The 19,804-nt window shown below is 53.9% G+C and overlaps 1 protein-coding gene across 2 annotated transcripts; it reads right to left on the bottom strand.

Moving 5' to 3' along the window:
• Positions 1-983: 983 nt before the first annotated feature.
• Positions 984-7,013, bottom strand: KCNS1 (potassium voltage-gated channel modifier subfamily S member 1). Of its 2 annotated transcripts, XM_038750539.1 has the most exons (3): positions 5,992-7,013; positions 1,453-1,590; positions 984-1,299 (listed from the first exon to the last, which is right to left on the bottom strand). In XM_038750539.1, the coding sequence occupies exons 1-3, from the start codon at positions 7,009-7,011 to the stop codon at positions 1,102-1,104; spliced, it is 1,356 nt and encodes a 451-aa protein (XP_038606467.1). In that variant the 5' UTR covers positions 7,012-7,013; the 3' UTR covers positions 984-1,101. The 2 variants fall into 2 exon arrangements, with proteins under 2 accessions (XP_038606467.1, XP_038606466.1); XM_038750538.1 differs by having other exon boundaries at positions 984-1,590.
• Between the last annotated feature and the right edge of the window lie 12,791 nt (positions 7,014-19,804).

Genomic DNA, 19,804 nt, shown 5'->3' with positions numbered 1-19,804 from the left:
CGGACTGCCACACGTCCCCTGAACAGGGGGAACGGCTGCCCCGGGCCTGCCGAGGAGGCCTGCCCCTGACCCGACGGTCTGGATCGCTCGCTGGGGTGAAGCAAGGCCGCTTGGGGATCGAGCTGGAGGTACTAAGTGCTTAGTACGGTGCTCTGCACACAGTAAACGCTCAATAAATACGATTGAAGGAATGAGGGGGGGGCGAGGGAGCTGAGCAGGAGAGGAGTCTGCTCCGCCCCGCTCTGCGGAGAGAGGACTCGCCCCCACCTCTTCTGCTCAGTTCCTGAGAAGTCCTTGACCTCAAGAGGAAGTCTATGGGCTTATCTTGCATTCTCCCAAGCGCTTAGTACAGGGCTCTGCACACAGTAGACCGTGAGCTCCTTAATGGCAGGGATCATTCATTCATTCATTCATTCAATCGTATTTACTGAGCACTTACTGTGTGCAGAGCACTGTACTAAGCACTTGGGAAGTACAAGTTGGCAACATATAGAGACGGTCCCTACATGACTACTGCTACTACTAATAATAATAACTGTGGTATTTGTTAAGCGCTTATTATGTGCCAGGCGTTGTACTAAGTGCTTGGGGTGGATATGAGCAGATCGGTTTGGACACAGTCCCCGTCCCACAAGGGGCTTGCAGTTTCAATCCCCATTTTACCGATGAGATAGCCAAGACCCAGAGAAGTGAAGTGCTCTGCCCGAGGCTGCACAACCGAGACCCAGAGAAGTGAAGTGCTCTGCCCGAGGCCGCACAGCAGACCAGAAGCAGAGCCGGGATTAGAACCTACGACCTTCTGACCTCCTTAAGGGCAAGGGTCATGACTCCTGTCACCCCCACCCCCCAGCGCTTAGTACAGTGCTCCATTCATTCATTCATTCATTCAATCGAATTGGTTGAGCGCTTCCTGTGTGCAGAGCACTGTACTAAGCGCTTGGGAAGTCCAAGTCGGCAACATCTAGAGACGGTCCCTACCCAACTCGCAGTCTAGAAGGGGGAGACAGACAACGCACTCAGGAGGCGCTCAATAAATACATCCGGTCGATTAAGCGCAATAGCACCGTCGCTCCCGGCCTCCCACCGGAGTCGTGGCGGTCCTTAGCGGGCCTGGCGGGTGGGGAGTCGGGCCGGGGGGCGGGCCCCCCATTCCGGAGAGCGGGCCCCCCATTCCGGAGAGCTTCCTCGCCGGGAATCCTGGCTGGAGACCTCGGAGGTCACCTCCTGGAGGGAGCTGCTCCGGCAGGAGCCCCCGGAGCCCTTCTTGTCGCTGCTGCGCACGGCGGCCTCCAGGGCCTTCTGGCACCGATAGAAGTGCGAGAACTTATTGAAGATGATGGTGATGGGCAGGGCCACGACGAGGATGCCCCCCAGGATGCAGCCCGAAGCGGCCAGCTTCCCGGCCACGGTGACCGGGACCACGTCCCCGTAGCCCACGGTGGTCATGCTCACCGTGCCCCACCACCAGCAGGCCGGGATGGTGTCGAAGCCCACGTCCTCTTCCTTCTCGGCCGTGTAGGCCACGCCGGAGAACACGGAGACTCCCACGGCCAGGTAGAGCAGCAGGATGCCCACTTCCCGGTAGCTGTGCTACAAGGGAAGAGAGAGGCCGTTGGACTGTGGTCTTCTAGACTGTCAGCCTGCTGTTGGGTAGGGACTGTCTCTATATGTTGCCTGTAGTTCCCAAGCGCTTAGTACAGTGCTCTGCACACAGTAAGCGCTCAATAAATACAATTGATTGATTGATTGATTGATTGATTGGACACCGGAAGGCGGGGAGACGTCTATCTCTGGCCCGGAACGCCTTCCCTCCCCATACCTGACAGAGGATGACTCTCCCATGCCTTCAAAGCCTTCTTGAATCAATCAATCAATCAATCAATCAATCAATCATATTTATTGAGTGCTTACTGTGTGCAGAGCACTGTACTAAGCGCTTGGGAAGTACAAGTTGGCAACATCTAGAGACAGTCCCTACCCAACAGTGGGCTCACAGTCTAAAAGGGGGAGACAGAGAACAAAACCAAACATACTAACAAAATAAACTAAATAGAATAGATATGTACAAGTAAAATAAATAAATAGAGTAATAAATATATACAAACATATATACAGGTGCTGTGGGGAAGGGAAGGAAGTAAGATGGGGGGAATGGAGGGAGGACGAGGGGGAGAGGAAGGAAGGGGCTCAGTGTGGGAAGGCCTCCTGGAGGAGGTGAGCTCTCAGTAAGGCCTTGAAGGGAGGAAGAGAGCTAGCTTGGCGGAGGGGCAGAGGGAGGGCATTCCAGGCCCGGGGGATGACATGGGCCGGGGGTCGACGGTGGGACAGGCGAGAACGAGGTACGGTGAGGAGATTAGCGGCGGAGGAGCGGAGGGTGCGGGCTGGGCTGGAGAAGGAGAGAAGGGAGGTGAGGGAGGAGGGGGCGAGGGGATGGACAGCCTTGAAGCCCAGGGTGAGGAGTTTCTGCCTGCTTGAAAGGCCATCTCCTCCAAGAGGCCTTCCCTGACTCTTTTCCCACTCTTCTGTGTCACCCTGACTCACTCCCTTTATTCACCCCCCTCATTCATTCAATCGTATTTATTGAGCGCTTACTGCATGCAGAACACTGGACTAAGCACTTGGGAAGTCCAAGTTGGCAACATCTAGAGACGGTCCCTACCCAACAGCGGGCTCACAGTCTAAAAGGGGGAGACAGACAACAAAATAAAACATATTAACAAAATAAAATAAATGGAATAAATATGTACAAATAAAATAAATAGAGTAATAAATATGTACAAATATATATGCATATATACAGGTGCTGTGGGGAGGGGAAGGAGAAGAGGGGGAGAGGAAGGAGGGGGCTCAGCCTCCCGCCCCAGTCCCATGGTAATTCTAACCATATCTGTCATTTATTTATTCATTCATTCTATCATATTTATTGAGCGCTTACTGTGTGCAGAGCACTGTACTAAGCTCTGTTTATATTCATGTCTTTGTTTTGTTGTCTGTTTCCCCCTTCTAGACTGTGAGCCCGTTGTTGGGTAGGGACCGTCCCTAGATGTTGCCGACTTGTACTTCCCAAGCGCTTAGTCCAGTGCTCTGCACACAGTAAGCACTCAATAAATACGATTGGATGAATAAATGAATGTACTAAGTGCTATTTATAATAATGGTGGCATTTGCTATGCGCTTACTATGTGCAAAGCATTGTTCTAAGTTATCTTCATGTCTGTCTCCCTTTCTAGATGGTAAGCTCGTTGTGGGCAGGGAATGTGTCCGTTTATTGTCATATTGTACTCTCCTGAACCTTTACAGGTTTTTGGGGGAGGGCGGGGGGGAGGGTCCTTCTGACCGTCTATTTATTTATTTATTATATTTGTGCATATTTATTCTATTTATTTTATTTTGTTAATATGTTTTGTTTTGTTCTCTGTCTCCCCCTTCTAGACTGTGAGCCCACTGTTGGGTAGGGACCGTCTCTCTACGTTGCCAACTTGTACTTCCCAAGCGCTTAGTACAGTGCTCTGCACAACAGTAAGCGCTCAATAAATACGATTGATGATGATTTGATGACAACAAGCCTGCCCTTCTCCATTCATTCATTCAATCAATCGTATTTACTGAGCGCATGCTGTGTGCAGAGCACTGTACTAAGCGTTTCGGAGAGGACAATACAACAATAAACAGATACACTCCCTGCCCATCTCAAAGCAGGCTGGGGACCAGTTAAAAGTGAAGATGACCCTGTGCTCCACGCATCCTCAGTAGAAGCTTCACGGCTTCCAGGCTGTCCATCCCCTTGCCCCCTCCTCCCTCCCGTCCCTTCTCTCCTTCTCCATCCCAGCCCGCACCCTCTGCTCCTCTGCCACCGCTCACCTCCTCACTGGGCCTGTCTGTGAGCCTGTGAGCCCACTGTTGGGTAGGGACCGTCTCTATATGTTGCCAACTTGTACTTCCTAAGCGCTTAGTACAGTGTTCTGCACAGAGTAAGCGCTCAATAAATATGATTGATTGATTGATTGGGCCTCATTCTGGCCTGTCCTGCCATCGACCCCCGGCCCACATCCTCCCCCTGGCCCGGAATGCCCTCCATCCGCACATCCACCAAGCTCGCTCTCTTCCTCCCTTCAAAGCCCTACTGAGAGCTCACCTCCTCCAGGAGGCCTTCCCACACTCAGCCCCCTTTCTCCTCTCCCCCTCCCCATCCCCCCCGCCCTACCTCCTTCCCCTCCCCACAGCACCTGTCTATATGTTTGCACAGATTTATTACTCTATTTATTTGACTTGTACATATTTACTATTAATAATAATAATAATAATGGCATTTATTAAGCGCTTAACTATGTGCAAAGCACTGTTCTAAGCGCTGGGGAGGTTACAATACTATTCTATTTATTTTATTTTGTTAATATGTTTTGTTTTGTTGTCTGTCTCCCCTTTCTAGACTGTGAGCCCGCTGTTGGGTAGGGACCGTCTCTATATATTGCCAGCTTGGACTTCCCAAGCGCTTAGTCCAGTGCTCTGCACACAGTAAGCGCTCAATAAATACGACTGAATGAATGAATGAACGAACGTCCAATAAGAGCCCTCGCCCCGCCCCTCCTAGGCCTCGCCCACCCTAAGCCCCGCCCCTCGCTCTACTTTGAAGGCATCGTCCAATGAGCCCTCGCCCCGCCCCTCCTAGGCCACGCCCACACTAAGCCCCGCCCCTCTCCACGCTCCTTGGAGGGCACCATCCAATGAGAGCCCTCGCCCCTCCCAGGCCACGCCCACCATAAAGCCCCGCCCATCTTCGCGCTCCTTGGAGGACGCCGTCCAATGACAGCCCTCTCCCCGCCCCTCCTAGGCCACGCCCACACTAAGCCCCGCCTCTCATCGCGCTCCTTGGAGGGTAACGTCCAATGAGAGCCCTCGCCCCTCCTAGGCCCCGCCCCGCTTAACACTTCAACGTCCAATGAGAGCCCTCGCCCTCCTAGGCCCCGCCCCTTCTCGGAGGGCACCGTCCAATGAGAGCCCTCGCCCCGCCCCTCTAATGGCCACAGCCCAGGTCATGGGTTCCAATCCCGCCTCTGCCACTCTTCCGCTCTGTGACCTTGGGCGGGGTCGCTTCACTTCTCTGGGCCTCAGTGACCTCGTCTGGAAAATGGGGATGGAGGCTGTGAGCCCCACGTGGGACAGGGATTGGCTCCAACCCCATCTTCTTGGATCTACCCCTGTGCTTACTACAGTGCCTTGCATAATAATAATAATAATAATAATAATGATAATGGCATTTATAAAGCACTTACTATGTGCAAAGCACTGTTCTAAGCGCTGGGGAGGTTCATTCAATCGTATTTATTGAGTGCTTACTGTGTGCACAGCACTGTACTAAGTGCTTGGAAAGTACAATTCTGCAATAGAGAGGTTACAAGGTGCACAGGAAATGCCATAATAATCATTATTATTATTATTATTATTACCTTGAGGGTGACGCCCGGTGAACGCCCTCGCCCTGCCCCCAAATAGCCCCTCCCAGCCCAGACATGGCCCCCTACTACTACTAATAATTAAATTAATAATAATAATAATAATGATAATAATAATAATAATGGCATTTGTTAAGTGCTTATTATGTGCCAAGCACAGTTCTAAGAGCTGAGGAGGATACAAGGTGATCAGGTTGTCCCACGGGGGGCTCACAGTCTTCATCCCCATTTGACAGAGGAGGGAACTGAGGCCCAGAGAAGTGAAGTGACTGGCCCAAAGTCACCCAGCCGGCAAGCGGCGGAGCCAGGACTAGAACCCACGACCTCTGACTCCCAAGCCCGGGCTCTTTCCACCGGGCCACGCTGCTTCCCCGTCCATCCCCAAAATGGGGATGAAGACCGTGAGCCCCACGTGGGACAATCCGATCACCTCGTGTCCTCCCCAGGGCTCAGAACAGTGCTACGCACGCGGTAAGCGCTTGACAAATACCATTATTATTATTATCGTGATTAGGCCCCGCCCCCCCGGTGGCACTACCTTGAGGGTGGCACCCAGCGAGCGCAGGCCGGTGGAGTGCCTGGCCAACTTGAGCACGCGGAAGATGCGCATGAGGCGGAAGACCTGCACCACCTTGCCCAGGTCGCCCAGCTCCGACTCGCCGCCCAGGGCCGCGTCCACCAGCAGCGTGAGGTAGAAGGGCAGCACGGAGACGATGTCGATGAGGTTGAGCGGGTGGCGGAAGAACTTGCGCAGGCTGGGGGCCAGCAGCAGCCGGGAGGACACCTCGAAGCTGAACCAGGCGATGCAGAAGTACTCGAGGCGGCGGAGCAGGGGGTCTTCCGACGGCGGCGGGTCGGGCCGGGCCCGGGCCCGGGGCCGGGCCTCGCCCTCCCGGGCCCGGTACTCGGGCAGGCTGTGGATGCACATGGTGGCGATGGAGGCCAGGACCACCCCGATGGACACGCAGCTGAACAGCTTGCTGGGCAGCGAGTAGCCCGGGTTCTCCATGGTCAGCCACAGGCGCCTGCGCAGCCGGCCGCAGCGCACGGCCCGGTAGCGCAGCAGGTCCCGGTTGAAGTCGGAGATCTCGTCCGGGGAGGTGTCCACGCTACTCACCTCGCTGTCCTCGTCCCAGCTGCGCCGGTGCCGCTCCAGCCGGCGCTCGTGGTAGCGGGCCCCGCAGCAGGAGGCCAGCAGGCCTTCGCCCAGGCCCCAGTACTCGGCCTCCTGGCCGAAGGAGAAGACGCACAGCTCCTCCAGCACGTGCAGCCGGCCCGTGCGGTAGAAGTGGAGCAGGCCCAGGAAGAAGCCCGGGTGCCGGTCGAAGTAGAACTCGCGGGCCCCGGGGTCGTAGTCGTCGCACAGCCGCAGGGCCTGCTCCTCCGAGCCCGCCCGCGCCAGCCGGCCCAGCCGCGTGTCCGGGAACCGCGACACGGCCCGCCGGCTCAGCCGTCGACGCACCCCGCCCACGTTCACGTTCATGGCCTCCTCGCCGGAGACCCCGCGGACCCCGGGGACCCCGGCCGCCGGGCCGCCCGCCGCCCGCTCGCTCACCATGCCCGAGGGCCTGCCCGGGCCTGCCCCGGCCTGGGGGCCCGGGGGCTCCGGGACTCCGGGGCTCCGGGACCGCCTCCTCACCCCGGACGGACGGACGGACGGACGGACGGTGCTTCTCCCCTGCCCCGACGGGCCTCCCCTTCCCCTCCCCTTCCTCCTCTCTTGCCTGTCCTCTCCCCTTGAGATCCCCCTTCCCCTGAAATAATAATAATACTACTAATGATGGCACTTGTTAAGTGCTTACTATTTACCTCCTCCTCCTTCTCCCCGGTCTGCCCCCTCTACCTTGCTTCTCTCTTGCCTTTCCCTTCCCCTTAAGGCCCCCCTTCCTCTATTTAAGAATAATAATAATAATGGCACTTAAGTGCTTACTATTGACCTCCTCCTCCTTCTCCCCCGTCTGCCCCCTCTACCTTGCTTCTCTCTTGCCTTTCCTCTCCCCTTGAGACCCCCCTTCCTCTGAAATAATTATACTACTACTAATGATGGCACTTGTTAAGCGCTTACTATTTACCTCCTCCTCCTTCTTCCCTGTCTGCCCCCTCTACCTTGCTTCTCTCTTGCCTTTCCCCTCCCCTTGAGACCCCCCTTCCTCTATTTAGTAATAATAATAATAATAATGATGGTACTTGTTTGGCGCTTACTATTTACCACCTTCTCCTTCTCCCATCTGCCCCCTCTACCTTGCTTCTCTCTTGCCTTTCCCCTCCCCTTGAGAGCCCCCTCCTCTATTTACGTCCTTCTCCAGTCTGCCCTCTCTCCCTTAATTCTCTCTTGCCTTTCCTCTCCCTTTGAGACCCCCTCTTCCTCTATTTAACTTCTCCTTCTCCCGTCTCCCCCCTAACTTGCTCCTCTCTTGCCTTTCCCCTCCCCTGGAGGCCCTCTGCTTCCCCTACTTACCTCCTCTCCTGCCTTCCTTCTCTCTTGAGACCCGTGCTTCCCCTATCTGCCTCCTCCTCCTCTCCTCCCTCCCTCCTCACCTCTCCTTCCCTCTTTCTTGCCTTTCCCCTCCCTCGTCTCCTCCCTTCCCTTGCTTGCCCCCTCCTCTGCCTCGCCTTCCTTCTCTCTTGCCTTTCCCCTCCCCTTGAGAGCCCCCTTCCTCTACTTACCTCCTCCTTCTCCCCTCTCCCCCACCTTGCCTTCCTTCTGTCTTGCCTTTCCCTTCCGCTACTTGCCCCCTCCCCTGCCTCCCCCCCACCTTGTCTTCTTTCTGTCTTGCCTTTCCCTTCCCCTTGAGACTCCCTTCCTGTATTTACCTCCTCCTCCTCCTCCTCCTCCTCCCCTGCCTCTCCCCCACTTGTCTTCCTTCTGTTTTGCCTTTCCCTTCCCCTTGAGACCCCCCCCCTTCCTCTATTTACCTCCTCCTCCTCCCCTGTCTCCCCCCCTACTTTGCCTTCCTTCTCTCTGGCCTTTCCCCTCCCCTTGAGACCCCCCCCTTTCCCCTATTTGCCCCCTCCCCTGCCTCCCCACCGTCCCCTGGCTCCCCTGGCACCCTGGCACTCCTGGCACCCTGGCTCCCCTGGATCTCCTGGCACCTGGGCACCCCTGGCACCCTGGCTCCCCTGGCACCCTGGCTCCCCTGGGACCCAGGCACCCCTGGGACCCTGGCTCCCCGGCTCCCCTGGCACACTGGCTCCCCTGGGACCCTGGCTCCCCTGGCACCCTGGCACCCCGGTCCTCCGTCTTCCCCTTCGTCTCCTCTATTGCCCCTGCCGGCTCTCTTGCCTTGTGCCTCCCGCGGTGCCCCTGCCCCTGCCCGTGCCCAAGGAGGAGGAAGAGGAGGAGAAGGAGGAGGAGGTGGTGGAGGACTCAAAGTTCCCTCTGCAGGCGGCTCCCTTCCCCTCCCCTCCTCGCCCTCCCCCGGGCCCGGGCGAGCGGGTGAAGGGCTGGTCCTGGCTCTGCTGGGTGCCCCCAGGTGCCCCCCGCTGCCCCCCGGCCAGGCTGTGCAGGCTGTGCCCAGGCCAAGGCGGCGTCCATCGAGACACCAAGGGACGGAGCCGCAGCCGCAGCCTGCTGCCGCTCCTCCTCCTCCTGCTGCTGCTGCTGCTGCTGCTGCTCCTGGGAGTGGTGCTGCTGCTGCTCCTGGGAGTGGTGCTCCCGCTCCTGGGAGTGGTGCTCCCGCTGCGAGTGCTCCCGATGGTGCTCCTGGCACGGGGGCTCCTGCTGCTGGACCTGCTCTTGGTGCTGGAGGTGCTCCAACTCCCGTTCCTGATAGTGCCCCTGCTCCTGCAGCTGCTGCTGCGGCTGCTGCTCCTGGGAGTGCTCCTGGGAGTGCTCCAGCTGGAGCTGCTCAGGGTGCTGGAGGTGCTCCTGCTCCTGCTGCTCCTGGGAGTGCTCCTGCCAGTGCTCCTGGGAGGGGGCTCCTGCTGGAGCTGCTCTTGGTGGTGGAGGTGCTCTTGGTGCTGGAGGTGCTCCAACTCCTGTTCCTGATAGTGCCTCTGCTGCTGCTGCTGCTGCCCCTGGGAATGCTCTTGGGAGTGCTCCTGTAGCTGCTGCTGGGAGTGCTCCTGCTGGAGCTGCTCTGGGTGCTGGGGGTGCTCCTGCTCCTGGTAGTGCTCCTGCTGGAGTTGTTCTTGGTGCTTGAGATGCTCCTGCTGCTCCTGGGAGTGCTCCTGGCAGTGCTCCTGGGAGGGGGCTCCTGCTGGAGGGCTCTGGGTGCTGGAGGTGCTCCAACTCCTGTTCTGACAGTGCCCCTGCTGCTGCTGCTCCTGGGTGTGCTCTTGCAGCTGCTGCTGGGAGTGCTCCAGCTGGAGCTGCTCTGGGAGTTGGAGGTGCTCCTGCTCCTGCTGCTCCTGGGAGTGTCCCTGCTCCTGGGAGTGCTCCTGCTGGAGCTTCTCTGGGTGCTAAAGGTGCACCTGCTCCTGCCGCTCCTGGGAGTGCTCCTGCTAGTGCTCCTGGCAGCGCTCCTGCTCCTGGGAGTGCTCCTGATGATGCCCCCGGGATGGTGTGCCTGCTGGAGCTGCTGTTGGTGCTGGAGGTGCTCCTGTTCTGATAGTGCCCCTCGGAGTGCTCCTGCTTCAGCTGCTGCTACTGCAGCCCTTGCAGCTGCTCCTGAGAGTGCTCCTACTAGTGCTCCTGATGGTGCCCCTGGGACGGTGCTCCTGCTGGTCCTGCTGTTGGTGCTGTAGGTGCTCTTGTTCCTGATAGTGCCCCTCGGAGTGCTCCTGCCCCTGCTGCTCCTGCTAGTGCTCCTGGGAGGGTGCTCCTGGGAGTGCTCCTGCAGCTGCTGCTCCTGCTGCTGCTGCTGCTCCTGGGAGTGCTCCTGCTGGAGCTGCTCTTGGTGCTGAAGGTGCTCCTGCTCCTGCTGCTGCTCCTGCTGCTGCTGATGCTCCTGCTGCTGCTGGTAGTGCTCCTGCAACCTGCTCTTGCTTCTGGGAGTGCTCCTGCTAGTGCTCCTGGAGCTGCTCTTGATAGTGCTCTAGCAAGCTTTTCCTGCTCCTGCTGCTGCTCTTGATAGTGCTCCTGCAAGCTGCTCCTGCTCCTGGCAGGGCTTCCGGTGGTGCTGCTCTTGGTGCTGGAGATGCTCCTGCTCCTGCTTCTGACAGTGCTCCTGCTCCTGTTGCAGCCCCTGCTCCTGCTCCTGGGTGTGCTCCTGCTGGGGCTCCTGCTGGGGCTCCTGCAACCTGCTCTTGCTGATGCTCCTGCTAGTGCTCCTGCTGCTGCTCTTGCTCGAGCTGCTCCTGCTAGCGCTCCTGCAGCTGCTCCTTCTAGTGCTCCTCCTGCTGCTGCTGCTGCTCCTGCAGCTGCTCTTGGTAGTGCGCCTGCTGGAGCTGCTCTTGATAGTGCTGCTAGTGCTCCTGCTCCTGCTCTTGATAGTGCTCCTGCAAGCTGCTCCTGCTCCCGGTAGTGCTCCCGGTGGTGCTGCTCTTGGTGCTAGAGGTGCTCCTGCTCCTGCTGCTGCACCTCCTTCTCCTATTCCTGGGAGTGCTCCTGCTGGTGCTCCTAATGCTCCTGCTGGAGCTGCTCCTGCTGGAGCTGCTCCTGCTAGTGCTCCTGCTGCTGCTCTTGCTCGAGCTGCTTCTAATAGTGCTCCTGCATCTGCTCTTGGATGTGCTCCTGCTGCGCTTGACAGTGCTCCTGCAAGCTGCTCCTGCTCCCGGTAGTGCTCCTGGTGGTGCTGCTGTCGGTGCTGGAGGTGCTCCTGCTCCTGACAGTGCTCCTGCTTCTGCTGCTGCAGCTCCTGCTCCTGTTCCTGGGAGTGCTCCTGCTGCTGCTGCTCTTGATAGTGCTCCTGCAAGCTGCTCTGCTCTTGGGGGTGCTCCCGGCAGTGCTCCCGCTGCTAGAGCTGGTGTTCTCAGTGCTCCGGGACGAGGCCGCTGGGAAGGGGAACACCGCCAGGAGAAGAAGCCGTTGCTATTTCTATGTGTGCGGGCGGGCAGGCAGGCAGGCGGGCTCCGCCACCATGTTCTCACACCAGCCGGAGAGCTGCCACCCCCAGCCCGCCTCCTTCCCCTTGCCCCACCACCCCATCACCCCAACAGACGGCCCGGCCGGGGGTGCCCGCAGGCAGGGGGATGGACGAGGAGCCTTAGGCCTCCGCCTGGAGGCAGGGGGATGGCCAGAAAGGCTTTGCTCCCTGCCTGGAGGCAGGGGGATGGACAAAAAGGCTTAGGCATCTGCCTGGAGGCAGGGGGATGGATGAGAAGACTTAGATCCCTGTCTGGAGGCAGGGGGATGAACAAAAAGGCTTAGGCATCTGCCTGGAGGCAGGGGGATGGATGAGAAGACTTAGATCCCTGTCTGGAGGCAGGGGGATGGACAGAAAGGCTTAGGTAGCGGCCTGGAGTTACAGAAGGAGGTATGAGAAGGCTGAATCACCTGTCTGGAGGCAAGGGGATGGCAGAGAAGGCTTAGATCCCTGCCTGGAGGCAGGGGGATGGACGGAAAGGCTTAGATCCCTGCCTGGAGGAAGGGGGATGGACGGAAAGGCTTAGGCACCTGACTGGAGGCAGGGGGATAGACCAAAAGGCCTAGGCACCTGACTGGAGGCAGGGGGATGGACAGACAGGCTTAAGCACATCATTAGAGGCAGGGGGATGGACAGAAAGGCTTAGCTCCCGGCCTGGTGGCAGGGGGATGGACGGAAAGGCTTAGGCACCTGACTGGAGGCAGGGGGATGGATGGAAAGGCTTAGATCCCTGCCTGGAGGCAGGGGGATGGATGGAAAGGCTTAGATCCCTGCCTGGAGGAAGGGGGATGGACAGAAAGGCTTAAGCACCTGACTGGAGGCAGGGGGATGGACGGAAAGGCTTAGATCCCTGCCTGGAGGCAGGGGGATGGATGGAAAGGCTTAGATCCCTGCCTGGAGGAAGGGGGATGGACAGAAAGGCTTAAGTACCTGACTGGAGGCAGGGGGATGGACAAAAAGGCTTAGATCCCTGCCTGGAGGCAGGGGGAGGGCAGGGAAGGCTTAGATCCCTGTCTGGAGGCAGGGGGATAGACAAAAAGGCTTAGGCATCTGCCTGGAGGCAGGGGAATGGATGAGAAGGCTGAATCACCTGTCTGGAGGCAGGGGGATGGCCAGAAAGGCTTTGATACCTGACTGGAGGCAGGGGAATGGAAGAGAAGGATTAGATCCCTGCCTGGGGGCAGGGGGATGGAAGAGGAGGTTTAGATCCCTGCCTGGAGGCAGGGGGATGGCGGAGGAGGCTTAGGCTGCGGCCTGGAGTTGCAGAAGGAAGAATGAGAAGGCTTAGGGAACGCTCGCTGGGGATCTGGGATTCCTCTGTGTCGCTTAAATTGGATCCGGATCGCTCGCCAGAAACAGCCGTGACTGGGTTGGATTCGTGACTCCTTGCACAGTTGCGGGAGAAACATCAATCGATGAGTCGATCGGTGGTATTGATTGAAAGCTTCTGGGGGCAAAGCACTAGACTAAGCGCTCGTGGAGAGTACAACAGAGTTGGTAGACCCGTTCAATCAATCAATCAATCAATCGTATTTATTAAGCACTTACTGTGTGAAAAGCACTGTACTAAGTGCTTGGGAGAGGGCAGTAAAACATTATATTACTCTATTTATTTTACTTGTACATATCTATTCTATTTATTTTATTTTGTTAATATGTTTTGTTTTGTTCTCTGTCTCCCCCTCCTAGACTGTGAGCCCACTGTTGGGTAGGGACCGTTTCTCTATGTTGCCAACTTTTCCTTCCCAAGTGCTTAGTACAGTGCTCTGCACACAGTAAGTGCTCAATAAATACAATTGATTGATTGATTATAGCAGAAACATTCCCTGCCCACAACAAGTTTTTGGTCTGGAGGGGGAGCCAGGCAGAATAAATTACAGATTTGTGCATAACTGCTGTGGAGCTAAAGACGGGGTGAATATCAAGGGATTAAAGGGTAATAATAATGATAATAATGATGGCATTTGGTAAGCGCTTACTCTGTGCGAAGCACTGTTCTAAGCGCTGGAGGGGTATACAAGGTAATCAGGTTGTCCCGTATGGGGCTCACAGTCTTCCTCCCCATTTTACAGAGGAGGTAACTGAGGCACAGAGAATAATAATAATAATGATGGCATTTGTTAAGCGCTTACCATGTGCAAAGCACTGTTCTAAGCGCTGGGGCGGTTACAAGGTGATCAGGTTGTCCCACGGGGGGCTCACATTCTTCATCCCCATTTTACAGAGGAGGGAACTGAGGCCCAGAGAAGTGAAGTGACTTGCCCAAAGTCACCCAGCTGATAAGTGGCGGAGCCGGAATTCGAACCCATGACCTCTGACTCCCAAGCCCGGGCTCTTTCCACCGAGCCACACTGCTTCTCTACAGATCCAACTGCATAGGTGACACAGAGGGGAGGCGTGGGGAAAATGAAGGTTTAGTCAGGGAAGGCCTGTTGGAGGAGATTCATTCAATCATATTTATTGAGCGCTTACTGTGTGCAGAGTACTGTACTAAGCACTTGGGAAGTACAAGTTAGGAGATGTGCTTTTAGTAGGGCTTCAGAGAATAGTAATATTTGTTAAGCACTTACTATGTGCCAAGCACTGTTCTAAGTTTTGAGGTAGATACAAGGTAATCAGGTTGGACACAGTCCCTGTCCCATATAGGGCTCACAGACTCATTCCCCATTTTACAGATGAGGTAAATGAGGCCCAGAGAGGCGAAGTGATTTGCCCAACGTCGCTCAGCAAGCCGTTGTAGGAGCCGGGATTAGAACCCACATCCTCTGATTCCCAGTCCCGTGCCCTATCCACTTGGCCAAAGCATCTCACACCCTCGGCCGAGTCCAACCCCGGCAGCTACTAAAACATATTTGACCTTCCAGAGAAGGTCATCCCGATCTTTGGTCCCATTTAGTGAGATTTGAAACCATGTCCTAATAATAATAATAATAATAATAATAATAATAAGAATAATAATAATGGCATTTATTAAGGGCTTACTATGTGCAAAGCACGGTTCTAAGCGCTGGGTGGGGGGGTGAGTGAGTCACTCGCTGGTGAGTCCCACGGGGGGCTCACAGTTTTAATCCCCATTTTCCAGATGAGGTAACTGAGGCACAGAGAAGTGAAGTGACTTGCCCAAAGTCACACAGCTGACAGTTGGTGGAACCAGGATTTGAACCCATGACCTCTGACTCCAAAGTCCGGGCTCTTTCCATTGTGCCACACTGTTTCTGCGCCGCTGGTTGAGATCTTGAGGCAGTTCCCATGGCAATTAGGCATTGGTGCATGGCAAAATGGAAAGAGCTTGGCCCTAGGAGTCAGATGGTCATGGGTTCTATTCCCAGTTCCGCCTTTTGTCTGCTGTGTGGCTTTGGGCAAATCAATTCACTTCTCTGTGCCTCGGTTACCTCATCTATAAAATAGAATTAAGACTGTGAGCCCCATGTAGGACAGGGACTGTGTCCAACCCGATTTGCCTGTATCCACCCCGGTGCTTAGAACAGTGCCTGGCACTTAGTAAGTGTGTAACAAATACCACAATGATTGTTTTGTGAGTCAGCCCACCTATTCACTAAGACCCTGCAGGAGCCTGAAGTCTTGTAACCAATCGCTACCTGGGACGCCCTAGGCCCAAACTCACAACCAAAGAGGAGTCATTGACACTGAGTCTTGATATCTATCAATCAATCAATCAATCAATCAATCAATCGTATTTATTGAGCACTTACTGTGTGCAGAGCACTGTACTAAGCGCTTGGGAAGTACAAGTTGGCAACATATAGAGACGGTCCCTACCCAACAGTGGGCTCACAGTCGGGAAGGGGATATCTAGGCAGCATACTGTTCATGGTTTACTCTGCCCAGAGGAAATGCTCAATTCATTCATTCATTCAGTTGTATTTATTGAGCGCTTACTGTGTGCAGAGCACTGTACTAAGCGCTTGGGAAGTACAAGTTGGCAACATATATAGGAGCCATTGATAATTGGATGCACTGATGCAAGGATGAATTGATAGACGAAGAAGTAGCATGGCTCAGTGGAAAGAGCACGGGCTTTGGAGTCAGAGGTCATGGGTTCAAGTCCCGGCTCTGCCAATTGTCAGCTGTGTGACTTTGGGCAAGTCACTTAACTTCTCTGGACCTATTTATTTATTTATTTATTTTACTTGTACATATCTGTCCTATTTATTTGATTTTGTTAGTATGTTTGGTTTTGTTCTCTGTCTCCCCCTTTTAGACTGTGAGCCCACTGTTGGGTAGGGACTGTCTCTATATGTTGCCAATTTGTACTTCCCAAGCGCTTAGTACAGTGCTCTGCACATAGTAAGCGCTCAATAAATACGATTGATTGATTGATTGACCTCAGTTACCTCATCTGTAAAATGGGGATTAAGACTGTGAGCCCCCCGTGGGACAACCTGATCACTTTGTAACCTCCCCAGCACCTAGAACAGTGCTTTGCACATAGTAAGCCCTTAATAAATGTCATTATTATTATTAAGTAGGGAAAAAGAAATCAAGAAGGCCGATTTGATCTTTCAGTTCCTAAAGACAAAATGTGTCATTCACCTTCACCTTGAAGAAAAAAATCTTTCAAGAGAAGCAGCATGGCTCAGTGGAAAGAGCCCAGGCTTGGGAGTCAGAGGTCGTGGGTTTGAATCCAGGCTCCGCCACTTAGCTGTGGCAAGCCACTTAACTTCTCTGGGCCTCAGTTCCCTCATCTGTAAAATGGGGATGAAGACTGTGAGCCCCCCGTGGGACAACCTGATCACCTTGTATCTCCCCCAGTACTTAGAATAGTGCTTGGCACATAGTAAGCGCTTAACAAACAACATCATTAGTATTATTCTTGTGCTCAGCCTTCTATTTGGCTGTAAGATATCCCTAGCATTTCTTCAACATTATCTAGGGGATATACTTAAGGGGGAGTCAGAAGGTCATGGGTTCTAATCCCAACTCCACCACTTGTCTGCTGTGTGGCCTTGGGCAAGTCGAATAACTTCTCTGGGCGTCAGTTCCCTCATCTGTAAAATGAGGATTAAGACTGTGAGCCCCAGGTGGGACAGGGACCGTGTCCAACCCGATTTGCTTGTTTCCACCCCAGCGCTTCGTACAGTGCCCTTCACATAGTAAGCGCTTAATAAATACCATTATTATTATTAATAATTATTAACCTCAGGTGAAAAGGCACCAGAGGAAAAAAGGGTAAGATCCCAGACACTGAAGAGTAAAGGGCTTAGACAATTGGGAACGCAACCAGCCTACTATGAGACAAATGTTCAGCATGCCTCAGTGGAAAGAGCCCGGGCTCGGGAGTCGGAGGTCATGGGTTCAAATCCTGGCTCCGCCAATTGTAAGCTGTGTGACTTTGTCAAGTCACTTCACTTCTCTGGGCCTCAGTTCCCTCATCTGTCAAATGGGGATGAAGATTGTGAGCCCCACATGGGACAACCTGATCACCTTATATCCTCCCCAGCGCTTAGAACAGTGCTTGGCACATAGTAAGTGTTTAACAAATGCCATCATTATTATTATGTTTATTACGATGTTGTGGGCTAAGACCTAAACAAGGAGGAGAAGTGGTGATCCACCGGGTATCCAAGCAGGTGATGTATGGACGTGAGCGGGCAGGAAGGATGGAAAATTAGAGACAGTCTCCAAAGTAGCCATAGTACTGGGCTTCCCCGAGTGCTTAGTACAGTGCTCTGCAAACACAGTCAGCCCTCAGTAAATACCACCGATTGATGGATGATGTGGGCACCCAGAGGGGCTGCCCCTCGCTGCGTTTTGAAAAAAGACAATCATTCTGCGCACGCAATCTGATTTGGATTGTTAATCTTTTCAGCCGTACCGGGATAAAATGTCAGCAGCCACATCTTTGAGTATGCAGCAGAACAGAGCACTCCTGCCCTCCTCCACAAGCTGCCTCTCTTTGTACTCTCTCCATCACTCAGACATTACATTAGAAGTTGAAGAGGTGGTTGAGCCCCTTGATGGGTGGGGACCATCCCTGTATTTTGCCGATTTGTACTTCCCAAACGCTTAGTACAGTCCTCTGCACACAGTCAGTGCTCAATAAATACAATTGAATGAATCCCCCAAGACGCAGCGGCCCGCTGTTGGGCTACTTTTGTGAGAAGCAGCAGGGCTAGAGGATAGAGCCCGGGCCTAAGAGTTGGAAGGTCATGGGTTCTAATCCCGGCTCCACCGCTTGACTGCTGTGTGGCCTTGGACAAGTCTCCCCCTTCTAGACTGTGAGCCCACTGTTGGGTAGGGACTGTCTCTATATGTTGCCAATTTGTACTTCCCAAGCGCTTAGTACAGTGCTCTGCACATAGTAAGCGCTCAATAAAAATGATTGATTGATTGATTGACCGTCTCTATATGTTGCCAACTTGTACTTACCAAGCGCTTAGTACAGTGCTCTGCACACAGTAAGCGCTCAATAAATACGATTGAATGAATGAATGAATGAATGAAGTCACTTCCCTGGGCCTCAGTTCCCTCATCTTTCAAATGGGGATTAAGAGTGTGAGCCCCACATGGGACAGGGACTGTGTCCAACCCGATTTGCTTGTATCCACCCCTGCGCTTAGTACAGTGTCTGCCTCATAGTGAGCACTTAACAAATACCATCATCATTATTAATATTATTGGGTGTGGCAATTCCTGACCATTGGCCAGTTCTTCTTGAACACTCCTACCCTAAAAGGGAGATTTGGCTTCAAGGAGAGGCAGGGAGGCTATTCTGAGGATTGAGAACTGCCTTCTCCTTGATCTGTCACTCTCAGCCTTTCTGCCCCTAGACTTTAAGCTCTCTGTGGGCAGGGAATAATAATGAATGGATTTATTAAGCGCTTACTATGTGCAAAGCACCGTTTTAAGTGCTGGGGAGGTTACAAGGTGATCAGGTTGTCCCACGGGGGGCTCACAGTCTTAATCCCCGTTTTGTAGATGGGGTAACTGAGGTCCAGAGAAGTGAAGTGACTTGCCCGAAGTCACACAGCTGGCAATTGGCGGAGCCGGGATTCGAGCCCCTGACCTCTGACTCCAAAGCCCGGGCTCTTTCCACTGAACCACGCTGCTTCTCAGACACAGACACAGGGAATGTGTCTGTTTATTGTTGTAATCTCCCCAGTGCTTAGAAATAATAATAATAATAATACTGATGATGATGGTATTTGTTAAGTGCTTACTCTGGCGGAGCTGGGATTTGAACCCATGACCTGTGACTCCAAAGCCTGTGCTCTTTCCACTGAGCCACGCTGCTTCTCTTTATTGAGCACTTACGGTGTGCCCAGCACTGGACTAAAGCACTAGGGAGAAAATATGATACAAAAAAGTTGGTAGACTTTCCGGGCGCTGGGGTAGATGCAGGTCAGAAGGACCTGGGTTCTAATGCCGGCTCTGCCACCTGTCTGCTGTGTTACCTTGGGCAAGTCACTTCACTTCTCTGGGCCTCAGTGAGCTCATTTGGAAAATGGGGATTATGACTGGGACCCCATGGGGGACAGGGCCTGGGTCCCACCCGATTAGTTTGCATCTACCCCAGCGCTGTGAACAGTGATTGACACAGACTGAGCGCTTAACAAATACCATCATTATTATACAAGGTAATCGCGTTGGACACAGTCCCTATCCCACATGGGGCTCACAGTCTTAATCCTCATTTTCCAGATGAGGGAACCAAGGCACAGAGAATGGTGATGACGATGATGGTATTTGTTAAGCGCTTACTATGTGCCGAGTATCATCATCATCATCATCATCAATTGTATTTATTGAGCACTTACTATGTGCAGAGCACTGTACTAAGCGCTTGGGAAGTACAAATTGGCAACATATAGAGACAGTCCCTACCCAACAGTGGGCTCACAGTCTAAAAGGGGGAGACAGAGAACAAAACCAAACATACTAACAAAATAAAATAAATAGAATAGATATGTACAAGTAAAATAAATAAATAGAGTAATAAATATGTACAAACATATATACATATATACAGGTGCTGTGGGGAAGGGAAGGAGGTAAGATGGGGGGGAAGTACTGTTCTAAGTGCTGGAATAGATACAAGGTGATCAGGTTGTCCCACGTGGGGCTCACAGTCTTAATCCTCATTTTCCAGATGAGGGAACCAAGGCACAGAGAATGATGATGATGATGATGGTATTTGTTAAGCGCTTACTATGTGCCAAGTACTGTTCTAAGTGCTGGAATAGATACAAGGTGATCAGGTTGCCCCATGTGGGGCTCACAGTCTTAATCCTCATTTAATAATAATAATAATAATGTTGGTATTTGTTAAGCGCTTACTATGTGCCAAACACTGTTCTAAGCACTGGGGAGGTTACAAGGTGATCAGGTTGTCCCATGGGGGGGCTCACACAATTTTAATCCCCA

The sequence above is a fragment of the Tachyglossus aculeatus genome, chromosome 8, assembly GCF_015852505.1.
Source record: "Tachyglossus aculeatus isolate mTacAcu1 chromosome 8, mTacAcu1.pri, whole genome shotgun sequence".
Lineage (NCBI taxonomy): Eukaryota > Metazoa > Chordata > Mammalia > Monotremata > Tachyglossidae > Tachyglossus > Tachyglossus aculeatus.
This window is presented reverse-complemented; position numbering and strand designations above follow the sequence as displayed.